Source organism: Dipteris shenzhenensis, chromosome 23 (genome assembly GCF_047967505.1).
Source record: "Dipteris shenzhenensis isolate YYH24624 ecotype China chromosome 23, Dip_SZ_1.0, whole genome shotgun sequence".
Classification (NCBI taxonomy): Eukaryota; Viridiplantae; Streptophyta; class Polypodiopsida; order Gleicheniales; family Dipteridaceae; genus Dipteris; species Dipteris shenzhenensis.
The window spans coordinates 43,418,992-43,430,840 of NC_141618.1; the positions used below are offsets into that span (position 1 = coordinate 43,418,992).

Below are 11,849 nucleotides of genomic sequence, written 5' to 3' on the forward strand. Positions count from 1 at the left end.
ACCTAGTGATAAGACAAAGGTGCAACATAATTAGGGATACTTATTTAGGATGTTAAGGTGCATGAAATCTATTAGGTTCTACGATCCCCTTTGCATATGCAAGATACTTTGTGCTTTTACTTTCTGTTAGATATGCTCAATGCCCCACCCTCCTGGTGGTAACCACCAGTGGTCCAAGGTGCTCAAGTTGTAAGGCCCCCATATGAGGAGAAGCCATGTGTGAGGCTAGGACATTGGATGGATCTTGACTTGCATGTCAGATGAGGTCTATAAAAAGAGACCATTGGTGGTAGAAAGGTGATTATGTGGGAGCCCCTTATTCTTGCTGGGACCTAGGGGCTAGTTGGCCCCTAGCTGGGGGGTCCCAGGGGGGGAGTAGCCCCCTGGTGGGGGTTCGGGGGTGAAAGCCCCTGAGGCGACGGTATAAGGAATATTCCCTAAATATTCCATGGACGACTAGTCAGTTCCATCAACTAGGTTGACTAGTCAGCTTTACCGTCGTGACTAGGTTGGCTGGTCGGTTCCACTGACTAGGTTGATCCGACTACCGCCCTCATATCTATAAAGAGGTGACCTCCCCAGTCCATTGTATTAGATCAATTCAGATCAGATCAGATCTTCTAGCTAGTAGCTCTTCACCTAGTATCTGTCTAAATCGCCATCTAAGCTCCACTATGGGAGTGCACGGGTGGATGGAGCCATCATTTGTACTACATCAGTATTGAAGGAAAATTTTGTTCCTCTACAGTTTGCTATGTACTCTCTATTCTTTGTTCAGTTTCTCTTCCACTGCACCGTGTAATTTAACAGTTTCAACACACGGGAATGCTTTTAACTAGTGATTCAGTTTTAAGATGCCTTTACATGGTACAACTGCCCAGCTAGTAAATGGGATAATAGTAGAGTAGATTAGGCATTTCACTATACAAAGATCTCTTTACTCTATTGAGTTGACTTTGCTTGTTTTTGTAGTTTCAAGGTTTTAGATTCTCTCAAATGTTACAAGTACTCAAACATCAGAGGAGATAGCACACAGTAGGACATGGCCTATGCTTTCTTGAGATGGTTGTGATTGTTTGTGTAGATGCAGGATAAAGGATTTATACAATGTGTGTTGTTGTGGCTTGTCCATGCTTCATTTGATGTTAGAGTAGGTTTTTGTGGGTGCATCCTATCCTTGTAGCACTCGCCAATGCATGGCATCTCGACATGGCATGAGAATAAAGCATATTTCTTGAGAACTCATAGATGACAACCCAAGCAAGTTCTTGTAGTTACGTCTCTTTGTTTTGGATAGGTTCTTGTGGCTCTCTAATTTTGGCTTATCATGACTACCATTGCTTTAATTGATGCTAAGGAGAGTTCTTATGGGAACACCCTATCCTTGGATCAGCGAGCTATAGCATCTCAACATGGAAGGGAGCTTTGCCTTTGTCAAGCCAAGTAGTTTCTTGTGTGGCTACTTTCTTAGTTGTTCCATTCAGCTTTGTGTCTTTAATAGGTGGCCTACATTCTTGTCTAGCATGTGGCTTGGGAGATGGTACTTGTTTTGGCTGCCATGCCTTCTTCTCTATGGATTTAGATTTATGAGTTCATGGAGGTGTGGATTCCATAGAGGTTGACATGTCAATGGACCCATCCATATAGCTTGCATCCATACTAGTTTTGAGCCCTTAATGTATCTTTTCTAACCCATTTCTAACAGTGGGTGGCCTTGGAAGGCTTCTTCTTTTGAGTCCTACTGCTTCAAGACATATATCCTTGGTTCCACCTTTCTTCCCATTTAACGGTTGGCAAATCCTTTTGGAACTATATGTCCTTGGGTCCATCTTTCTTCCCGTGTCCAGTGCACAAACCCTTTTTAAGAGGTCTGGTACCGCATACTTGTTGGTACTAAAGTGAACAAAAGTGGTGTGATAGCCCTACCTTGGCCTCCTTATCATTCTTGGCCTCTTCTAAGAATAGCATGGTCACTAATCATTGAGGTAGTTTTGTGGTGGCTGTCCTTTTGTCCCAATCGATGGTGCACAAGGTGGATTCAATCCATGTCCACACCAATTGTGTCATTACCATACATGTAATGGGTACAAATATTTCCAAAGCAATGTATGGTTCCCAATAGATACATTTATCATAATAGACCTTTATATTTGATGACGACCAATAATTGACATCATCTTTCAAGTTGTGGGTCTTAGAGGTACTTGTTGGATGTGTTTCCACATCTCAAAGGGGAAGAGGATGTGACCAGACTAAAGTTGGTGCTTGGGCGTTAAGTCCTAGTACTTATAGATGAGACCAAACTTGAGCAAGAGCTATTTTTAATTCTTCATCAGCTTCAATCTCTATGAGGCTAAAGTCTACTTGATTTCTCAAATGGTTGGTTGAACAAGATGGGGCTCAGTGAATGGTCCTTTTGATGGGTACAATAGCCCTTAGTTCATCACATCATTCAAGAAACTAAGCAACATTCCAAAAGAGACTAGGCCACCAAATTCTTGCCTGAACAACTTTGCAGGTTGTGGTTTTGGATTTGCAAAATATCCTCTTGCAATTCCCAAATAATATTTTTCTTCAGGCACATTCATGAATTTATCCTCATGGACACATCTTCTTAAAATGCCATCTTCTCCCATTAATTGGCATAGGGTTGCATGCATCATTTTCTTGCAAGCCCTTTTCTTATAAAGGGAGAGGTCTCTTGGAATCCCATCTACTCGGTAGTGATTTATTACCATTCTAGTACAAAGTCAAATTGGAATAACTGGGCATCTAGAAGCTTGTCATCTACTTTAGTGATTAGCTCTCCATTTGGTACTCATGAGAGGTGATCAGCCACTAGCACATGATTGGAGCCCTTGTGCACAACAACTATGAAGTCAAATTCTAGGAGGATCAACATCCACCTTGTGTTTGGTAACATGGTTTGTGGGCCAGATGTAACAAGGCTTGGTGGCCTAGAAAAAAACATAAATTTGTTTGCTAGAAGGTAATGATGGAATTCTCTTACCACATACACCACATCTAGCCATTCTTATTCTACAATAGTGTACTTAACCTTGGCCTCTCCATGTCTTGAAGTTACAACTGTTGAGTGCTTTGAAGATGGCAATAGTGTCCTCGCTTGCTGGAACAATGTAGGTTGCATTATACCAATACACCTTCCTCTTTCATGAAGAAGAAGACATGCATTTCCTTACTCGTATCTTTGTGTTATTAAGGTGTGGGCTAATTTATTTCATTAATCTTGTATGAGATAATATTAAGCCTTTTTAGATGAGAGAATCTTGGATGAGATAATATTAATCCTTTTGACATTTTGACCTTGTGGAGCTATGTTTAAAACCCTCCTATTGTGGACAAGGTATTATTGAATCATGCTTTTTGGAATAAACAATTATAAATGCTTTGTATGGGAAGATAGAGTCACCATCTAGAGGGGGCACATTGGACCCAATGCCACATCACATCATCTCTTTATTTTGATTTCATTCCTTTCCTTTTTCATGATTTATGATTAATATGGTAATTGGGTACAATGCAAGAGTACCAATTGAGGTGTCACATGGAGAGAGTATGAGGGTATCAATTGTGGTATCTTATGTCTAGATCAGTGCAAGAATCTACTTGCAAGAGATGGGATGTCCTCATTTAGTCCAAATCCATAGGAAAGGATTGTCAAAAAAATAGAGAACAAATCCTATACAAGATCAATGTGTTGATGACGTGGGACAACAGAGATGACTCAAGCTTGTGGCATGAGAGGTTCAACCATGTTGAATATTTAGTCCTCAAAGACATGTAAAGATAAGGACTATTGGACAGTGGGCTTTCCCCATTTGTAGTAGGTAGTCAAGAAGTCTGTTGGGCATGCATGACATCGGGATTTCCTCTCGACAGTGACCACAAATCTCTACAAAAGCATAGTAAACATGTTTACTTTTGGTGAGCTTCTCTCATAGAAAAAGATTTACCCTATGAGTGTAACTGATGTGAAAGACACAAATCAATGCATGTGCTTATTGAGCATAAAGAGGGCAGTAGATGTGAATGTAGATTCTCCATTAGCTCCCTTGGAGAAGCTCTCTAGAACAATTTGAAGGTGTCTCCAAATTTGAGTCCCTGACTCTACAATTGCTACTACATCGGGTCCGGCTCCAAGCATACAATCCACCATGAAATGCAAGTTCCATACATATAGCACCATTCATCTTTGGCACCATTAATCTTGATCATGAACATGTCAGCTCCAAGCAGGTAGGTACTAAGAACATGTCCACTCAATCATTTCCCTCATGGGCAGGGAACACTCTAAATTCCATAAAGCACCAAGTCTCCCATGTCTATTTCAATATGCCTTTGAATTGACATAACTCATAAATTGATCCATGAAATACCTCTTGATATAGAGTAGGTATACACATGCTCCTCCAAACCTTTGGATTAGCCATCTCCACTTGAAACATTTCAACTAGTTTGGTACCTTGCAACATAATGCAACTGGGAAACCATGGTGAAGCCTCCTGATCCACCTATACTAGTCAAAGTTCCAAAATCCTTAGATCTAAACTACTAACCTCAATGGAAATCTTATATAAGGTCATGCACCGAATGCCTCCACAGTGAGAACCCCCCCTCTATCCACTCAAAAGGCTTTTAATCTCCATATTCCTATGAATTGAGAGAGTCCTATCCAAACAGTCACCCCAAAACAAAATGCTAAAGTATTCACTAAAATAAATTGACATCACATACCCTAAAAACTCATATAATCACTTGTCATTGAAGTAAGCTGAGCACCTCTCAAAAGTACCCTCCATCATCCAACAGCTATGTGATTTCGAACTACCCATGTTGAACTTGAAGTGCCTGTTTTCATCCCATGGTACTAGCCTCATCCTCAAGTCATCTAACTAAGCACCAAGAACCCCCCCTCTATCCACTCGGAAGGCTTTCAGTCTCCATATTCCTATGAATTGAGAGAGTCCTATCCAAACAGTCACCCCAAACCAAAATGCTAAAGTCTTCATCAAAATAAATTGACATCACATACCCTAGAAACTCATATTATCACTTGTCATCGACGTAAGCTAAGCACCTCTCAAAAGTACACTCCATCATCGTGCAACTATGTGGTTTCGAACTACCCACGTTGAGCTTGAAGTGCCCGTTTTCATCCCGTGGTACTAGCCTCATCCTCAAGTCATCTAACTAAGCACCATCTACTATCTTCCACCTCAAAATCCAATGTCCCGCATGCACATTGTCATGTGTCGTTTTGCAAACTATATCTCAAGGATGCTAGGAGCAACCACTAAGAGAAGCTGATCAAGAAGTTGATCAACTATCACATTTGTCATGTTATCTAACTCTATTGACTTTCACTTGTCCTTCTTCACTTCATTAGCCATCTTCTGCTTGTAATCCTTCACACGTGTCATGGCTTGTCACAATATAAGCATGTTTTGGTTTTTATTTTCTTACCTTCAACTTCTTTGGAATCCTTGTCATTCTGGGAATGCTTCTTCTTTTATTGATTTCCTTTGCCAAACTTGTCCTTGGCCCCATGAAAGCCTATACTTCTATGCTTGGATCATCATACGGCTTAATTTGAGCCTCCTCCTAAAGCAACAATGGGCCTAGTTCTTCAAACATGGTTGGCCTCATTCATTCTCTAGCTATGAGATGCAACATCAACCCTCTAAAGCTTCCAAATTATACTAGTTATTGTCCCCCTTTTAGACCAACTTTTTGAAAAATGATCTCTGAGAATCGTCAGTTTAACGAGGCAGGCATTTTGGCTCACCTTCCCACACCGAAAAATCGATTTTGGAGCATGTTAATCTTCCTATATTCTTGGTCTCATAGAGGTCCTTCAAGATCTGCCGTGATTCATTTGTTGTAGATGCTTCAATTTAAACTCATGACATCCGCAATCATCTCGATTATCATAGAAAGAGCAATTGCATTCTCAGTTCCTACTCTTTCACCTTACCTAGATTTGCTGGCATTATGACTATACCCATGGAAAATTTACCACATCGATAGGCTCTGGATGTGTTCCTTTAGTGACCGTCCATATCTCCTCGCTACCAAATGGCTCCAAAATTTTACATCTAGATTGGATATTAGAGCATCGAACTTTCCAGCCTCAGCAGAGTTTGGTATGAGTGAGTTGTTCAACATTGTAAGGGTGGGTGTACATGACCTTCATGAAGTATGTGCCTTGCCCTATATGCAAGAAACCTAAAGTAGGTAATGCAAGACAAACAAATGCACCTAGATGTGGAAGCTCCTTCCTTCTTAGCAAAGACACCATCCTTGGGTTTTAAAAAGGTCTCAATCTTCAATCCCTTGCGCTTGGAAATCATGAGCAAATGCTATCCCTAAATGGAAACCGTGGGCTTTGATACCATGTAGAAAAAAGATGGGGTAGTTGCTTGCTCTGGGCCCCCTCGTGATAGAAGATGTACCGCCACAAGAATACAAGAAATTAACATAAGATAGTAATGTAAAAGACACAACTCAATGCATGTATGTTCACTGAATTGTAAAGAGGTCAACACAAATCGGAAAGAGAAGATAGATGTAAAGCCAAACTAGATTAGTCACCATCCATATCTCCGCACTACCAAATGGCTCCAAAATTTTACTTCTAGATTAGATATTTGACATCAAATTTTCCAGCCTCACCAAAGTTTGGTATGAGTGAGTTGTTCAATGTTGTTAAGGGTGTACATGACCTGAAGTATCTGCCTTGTTGCCCTATATGCAAGAAACCTAAAGTAGATAATGCAAGACAAACAAACACAGCTAGATGTGGAAGCTCCTTCTAGAATTCTTAGCAAGGGCACCATCCTTAAGTCTCAATCTTCAATCCCTTGAGCTTGGAAAACCTTGGGCTCTGATACCAAGTAGGCAAAAGAAGATGTAGTAGTTGCTTGCTTTGGGCCAACTCCCCTCATTAGAGAAGAAGGACCGCCACAAGAACACAAGAAATTAACACGCTAGTAATGTAAAAGACACAACTCAATGCATGTGCTCATTGAATTGTAAAGAGGTCAACACAAATCCGAAAGAGAATATAGATGTAAAGCTATACAAAATGATGGTTCCCTTCGCTACACCCTTAGAAGTAGGTTAGTGTGGTTGCTGCCATGCACGATTGTGGAGACCATGCATGTTCCAACTCACTATGGTCCAGCTCTTGGGGGGTACGCTAAGACCATGGTCCCTTAAGGGGCTATTTTTCAAATGAGAGTCAATCGTTCACTATAAAAAAAGCTCCCCTCAATGCACCCCTTATGCTCTCCTATATGCGTAGGTGCTACAAGAACTCCTTCAATGTGATGACTAGGGGTGCCCATTAATATTCACTCCTCTAAGCACAAATGTTACATGGAACAACCTCCTTGTATAGGATTTGTATATACCCCCCAAATAGCTAATCTATTTGAGGTTAGGCCACTCCAGCCGACGAGTTTGTTTACCCGAGTGTAATGCCAACCTAGATCCAAGGCCTCTATAAACCTGAGAGATGGCATGCCAACTAGCCTATATATCCAAACTTTACGTATGTGCCCATTGATATGCACTCCTCTAAGCACAAATGTTACATGGAACCTCCACCTTATATAGGATTGTATATACCCCCAAATAGCTAATCTATTTGAGATTAAGCCACTCCAACCGATGAGTTTGATTACCTGAGTGTACCGCCAACCTAGATCCAAGGCTCTATAAACCTACCAAATGGAATGCCAACTAGCCTATATGTCCAAACTTTACATATCAATTTCATGTTAATTGCATGTATATATATATATATGTAGTTTTGCATTGGCGTTACAACAGCCCATCCTAGTTGTTTGTGTAGTGATCTCTTGCTAACGAAGTCCTACTTATACTAACTATCATTGAGCCCTCTCTCCAACGTCTCTTGTAGCCTTCAAGACTGGCCAAAGTGGCCTTTTTGCTACCCTAAATCTATTATAATAGGTAAGTATATATACTGGCCATGAGGCAAACCAGTTTCTGCCTCCCTTTCTAATCCTCCCCCATTGCATCCACTTATGGGTGCTAACAAGTGTTGGGTAAAACCAAGGTTATGATCTTCAACTCCTCCATTTCAATAGAGTCCAAGCACAAAATCATTGTTGTTGGTTCAACATGGCCATTTGTGGGCTTTGCAAGAGTCCAAGCACAAAATCATTGTTGTTGGTTCAACATGGCCATTTGTGGGCTTTGCAAGCCTATGAAGTCGCACAATAAGAGCAATGTTCCTCACGTGCATAGACTTCAATCGAATGGCATGGATTTACATTTCCAATAGAGTCCAAGCACAAAATCATTGTTGTTGGTTCAACATGGCCATTTGTGGGCTTTGCAAGCCTATGAAGTCACACAATAAGAGCAATGTTCCTCGCGTTTATCGACTTCAATTGGATGGCATGGATTTACATTTGCCCAAGAAGTCAAGCCTTAAAACACATTCACGAAATGGAGGAGAAAGTGGATTGTGAGACCATGGGGGAGGGGATGAATTCATTACAAACTAGGAAACAAATTAGTAATCATTTGAGTTGAGGTTTTCCAAGGGACATAGATGGCGTGGATTTACATTTGCCCAAGAAGTCATGCCTTAGACACATTCACAAAATGGAGGACTAAGTGGATTGTGAGACCATGAGGGAGGGGATGAATTCACTACAAACTAGGAAGCAAACTAGTGATCAATTGAGTTGTGGTTTTCCAAGGGACGCAGATAGCGTGGATTTACAACATTTGCTCAAGAAGTCATGCCTTCGACACATTCTCAGAATGGAAGACAAAGTGGATTGTGAGACCATGAGGGAGGGAGGGGATAAATTCATTACAAACTAGGAAACAAACAAGTAACCAGTTGAGTTGTGGTTTTCCAAGGGACATAGAGTCATTACAAACTAGGAAACAAACAAGTAATCAGTTGAGTTGTGGTTTTCCAAGGGACATAGAGTCAGGTTCGTATCATGACCACAAAAAGAGAGAACTATCGGCCCCCGAGATTCGAAGACCAACCGAAGACCAACGTCTAGGCTAGTAGGCTAGGCTATATCCCCAAGATGTAAGTCACATACGTCAAAAACAAATGTTAGACTAAGGAAAACGTGTGGAACAGAAAAAGGTCTGTGCCTAAACAACGTCCAGCTCTGCCTACCATCATTGAAGAGAAATCCATCAAACTATTTATTTGAGTGGCGGAGAGATTTGACAAAAGGAAAAAACCAGTACAGTACATGAAATGAGGACAGAAAAATTAAGACAACAGATGGAAAATACATATAATATAGTTGTAGAGGGGGGAGGGGGGCGGGGGGGGGGACAGAAGGCAAGTTTAAGAGAGTTGGCACCAGGAAAAAATGGAGGGAGGCAATGTAGTTAACATATGTGCCTAAACCACTCACCTAAGAAAAATAAAGCACACTAGTTATTTGAGTTGCAGAGGGAATTTTAAAAAGGAGAAGCAAGTAATTGAAATGAGGAAAGAAAAACTAAGACAACGTAGGGAACATATAAGGAAGTTGCGCACACAAAAAAACAAGAAGGAAGAGAGCTGGCACCAAGAAAAATTGGAGGGAGGCAATGTAGATACATACGCAAGACTGAGGAATAGACTTCTTACCAAGAACTACGGAAATTTTTATTTACCAAGAAATCAAGGAGTCGCAGGAGCCATATTAGCGAATACAGGGATAATACAGATATCCCACTTCCTGAAAATAAGCCTCACAAAACTTCAGGATACCAACCAAGCCTCAAGCTATATGCTGAACCTACCACGTAGAATAACATATTTTGCCAAGCTTTGAAGTATAAACGGCATGTCATATTCCAGACTATATGCTGAGAATCCCACTTATTGACCCAAAAAATCAACGAACCAATATCTAGAGTTCAAATGCAACTCAATGTTTCACCTCCACAAAAAAAAGTCAGACTTCGAAACAAATATGGAAGTGCAAACATGCAAGCGTACAAAGGAAACCCTGATAATACCATCAGGCTCTATCTTTTTCAAGATACTACGAGTCGATGAAAATTTTATGTTGCTGCAAGTAAAGGATACAAGAACAAGGGAAAAATCAACGAGCCAACATATTTGAGTTGCAAGTAAAGGATAAAAACAAGAGAAAAATTAAGAGGACAGACTGGGAAAATAATATAACAGAGTTACAGAGAAAAAGGACAAGCAGGGAAGCATGGGAACGCTGGTGACTAGACAAAAAAAAAAGGGAGGAGATGTAGCTACACACTGATGTACCTAATATACAGGATCACTAGGGAAACCACTTTTTACAAAAAAAATGAAGGAGCGTCTCAGTAGCAACTCAGACTTGCCAAGCAGTGCTAACTATGTAACAAAGACCACTTACCCTTAGAGGAAAATAACATGTAGAAAGAGACCGAGCAGCATTCCAAGTCGGGATAAATTTAATAGGAGACATTTTCGCAAATACAAGCCATTTATCGTCATGGTCTTTCTTGAACAGTGGGTTTGGACTGCCTATATGACAAATCAACACTAAAACAAAATACAAATACAAAATAACATGATGCTGTGTCCGCCAATTTGTGCCTGCGTAATCCGTAAACCCCAAAGACCGCTTTAGTTGAATCGCTCAAATTGACTTTCGTGACAGTGTGGATCAAGCCAATCACTTTGGGTTCCTTCAGCGTTTGGCTCAGTTCCCTTGTTTCCCATGAGATCCCGAATAACATCCACCTTGTTCTCGCGACCTGCCAGAATCAATTCCTTATCGGCTTCTTTTAACTTCTGCTTGCGCCGAATCTTTTTCCCACCAAGGTTGAAATCCTGCTGTTTCACCTGAGAGGGAGGCGCTCCATGAGGCCCTAGGTATATATTCTCCGTTTCAGTTTTGCCCTGTACAGAGAGGACGAAACGACCAGACGGTTCAAACGACTTCCAACCCATTTCCCATTTATAACCCCTCCAAACGTCGGCCTGCACATATGAAGCAATCGCAAAGGAATCTGTTTACGTACCTTCCGGAATGTAAACTTTTTCGCCCCGTTTACTTCTTCTTTCGTGACCTCAGGCTTCTCCGTTTTTAAGCTAGGAATCTCAAAGCCGTCAGCGTCTGAAACCCCAGAGGCATATAAAAAACAGCAGTTAGCAAGGTGAAATCGAGAGAGTGAACTTAGAGAAGCAGCAGAAAGTATGAAGCAGACATGGCCAGATAAATGGCAAAGCGAATCAGAAGCAGAGGGGAGGGAACGCACCCCACTCTTGTTCGTCAGGGGAATCAGGCAGCTGAGCGGGATTCATAGCGTCCAACGACGGAGACGAAGCTCATGGGGTTCGATGCAGGGGCGGTCCGGAGAGGCACGCCCGACAAAAACAGATCTGGATGGATGGAAAAGCAAAGAAATCGACTGGATTTACGAGCTCCACAATCTGATCTACACGAAGAAGATGATGAAGATGATGAAGAAGCTGATGAAAACAAAGAAGAAAAAAGCTTTTGAAAGAGAGCTTCACATCTAATCGTGGTATCATAGATAAGATTAGTATTATGGCCTTAACAACTTTTACCAGTGCTTGTGTATATTTATTATTGAGGCTTCCCCCCTTTTTCGACCGTTGGATCCCCCCCCAATCTTTAGGGTTTGCTCAACGGCCCCCTTTTGAGCAACCTTTTTTTATTAGGTTCACTCATCTTGCATCGCATAGTCAAAAGACACCCTTTGTTGTGTACCTCTTTTCAAATTGGCCAAAAGAAAAGTGTGAGTATTTCTTAACACTGTGGTGGTTGTACGATGCATTGGCTCAAAGTGCAAGAAAAAAAAAT

The 11,849-nt window shown here is 41.2% G+C and overlaps 1 protein-coding gene across 1 annotated transcript; it reads right to left on the reverse strand.

Moving 5' to 3' along the window:
* Positions 1-10,447: 10,447 nt before the first annotated feature.
* On the reverse strand, positions 10,448-11,534 carry LOC147887420 (Na-translocating NADH-quinone reductase subunit A). The gene is made up of 3 exons (XM_087394649.1): positions 11,281-11,534; positions 11,044-11,138; positions 10,448-10,921 (listed from the first exon to the last, which is right to left on the reverse strand). Exons 1-3 carry the CDS (start codon positions 11,324-11,326, stop codon positions 10,646-10,648), a joined length of 417 nt encoding a protein of 138 aa, XP_087250775.1. The 5' UTR covers positions 11,327-11,534; the 3' UTR covers positions 10,448-10,645.
* Positions 11,535-11,849: the final 315 nt, after the last annotated feature.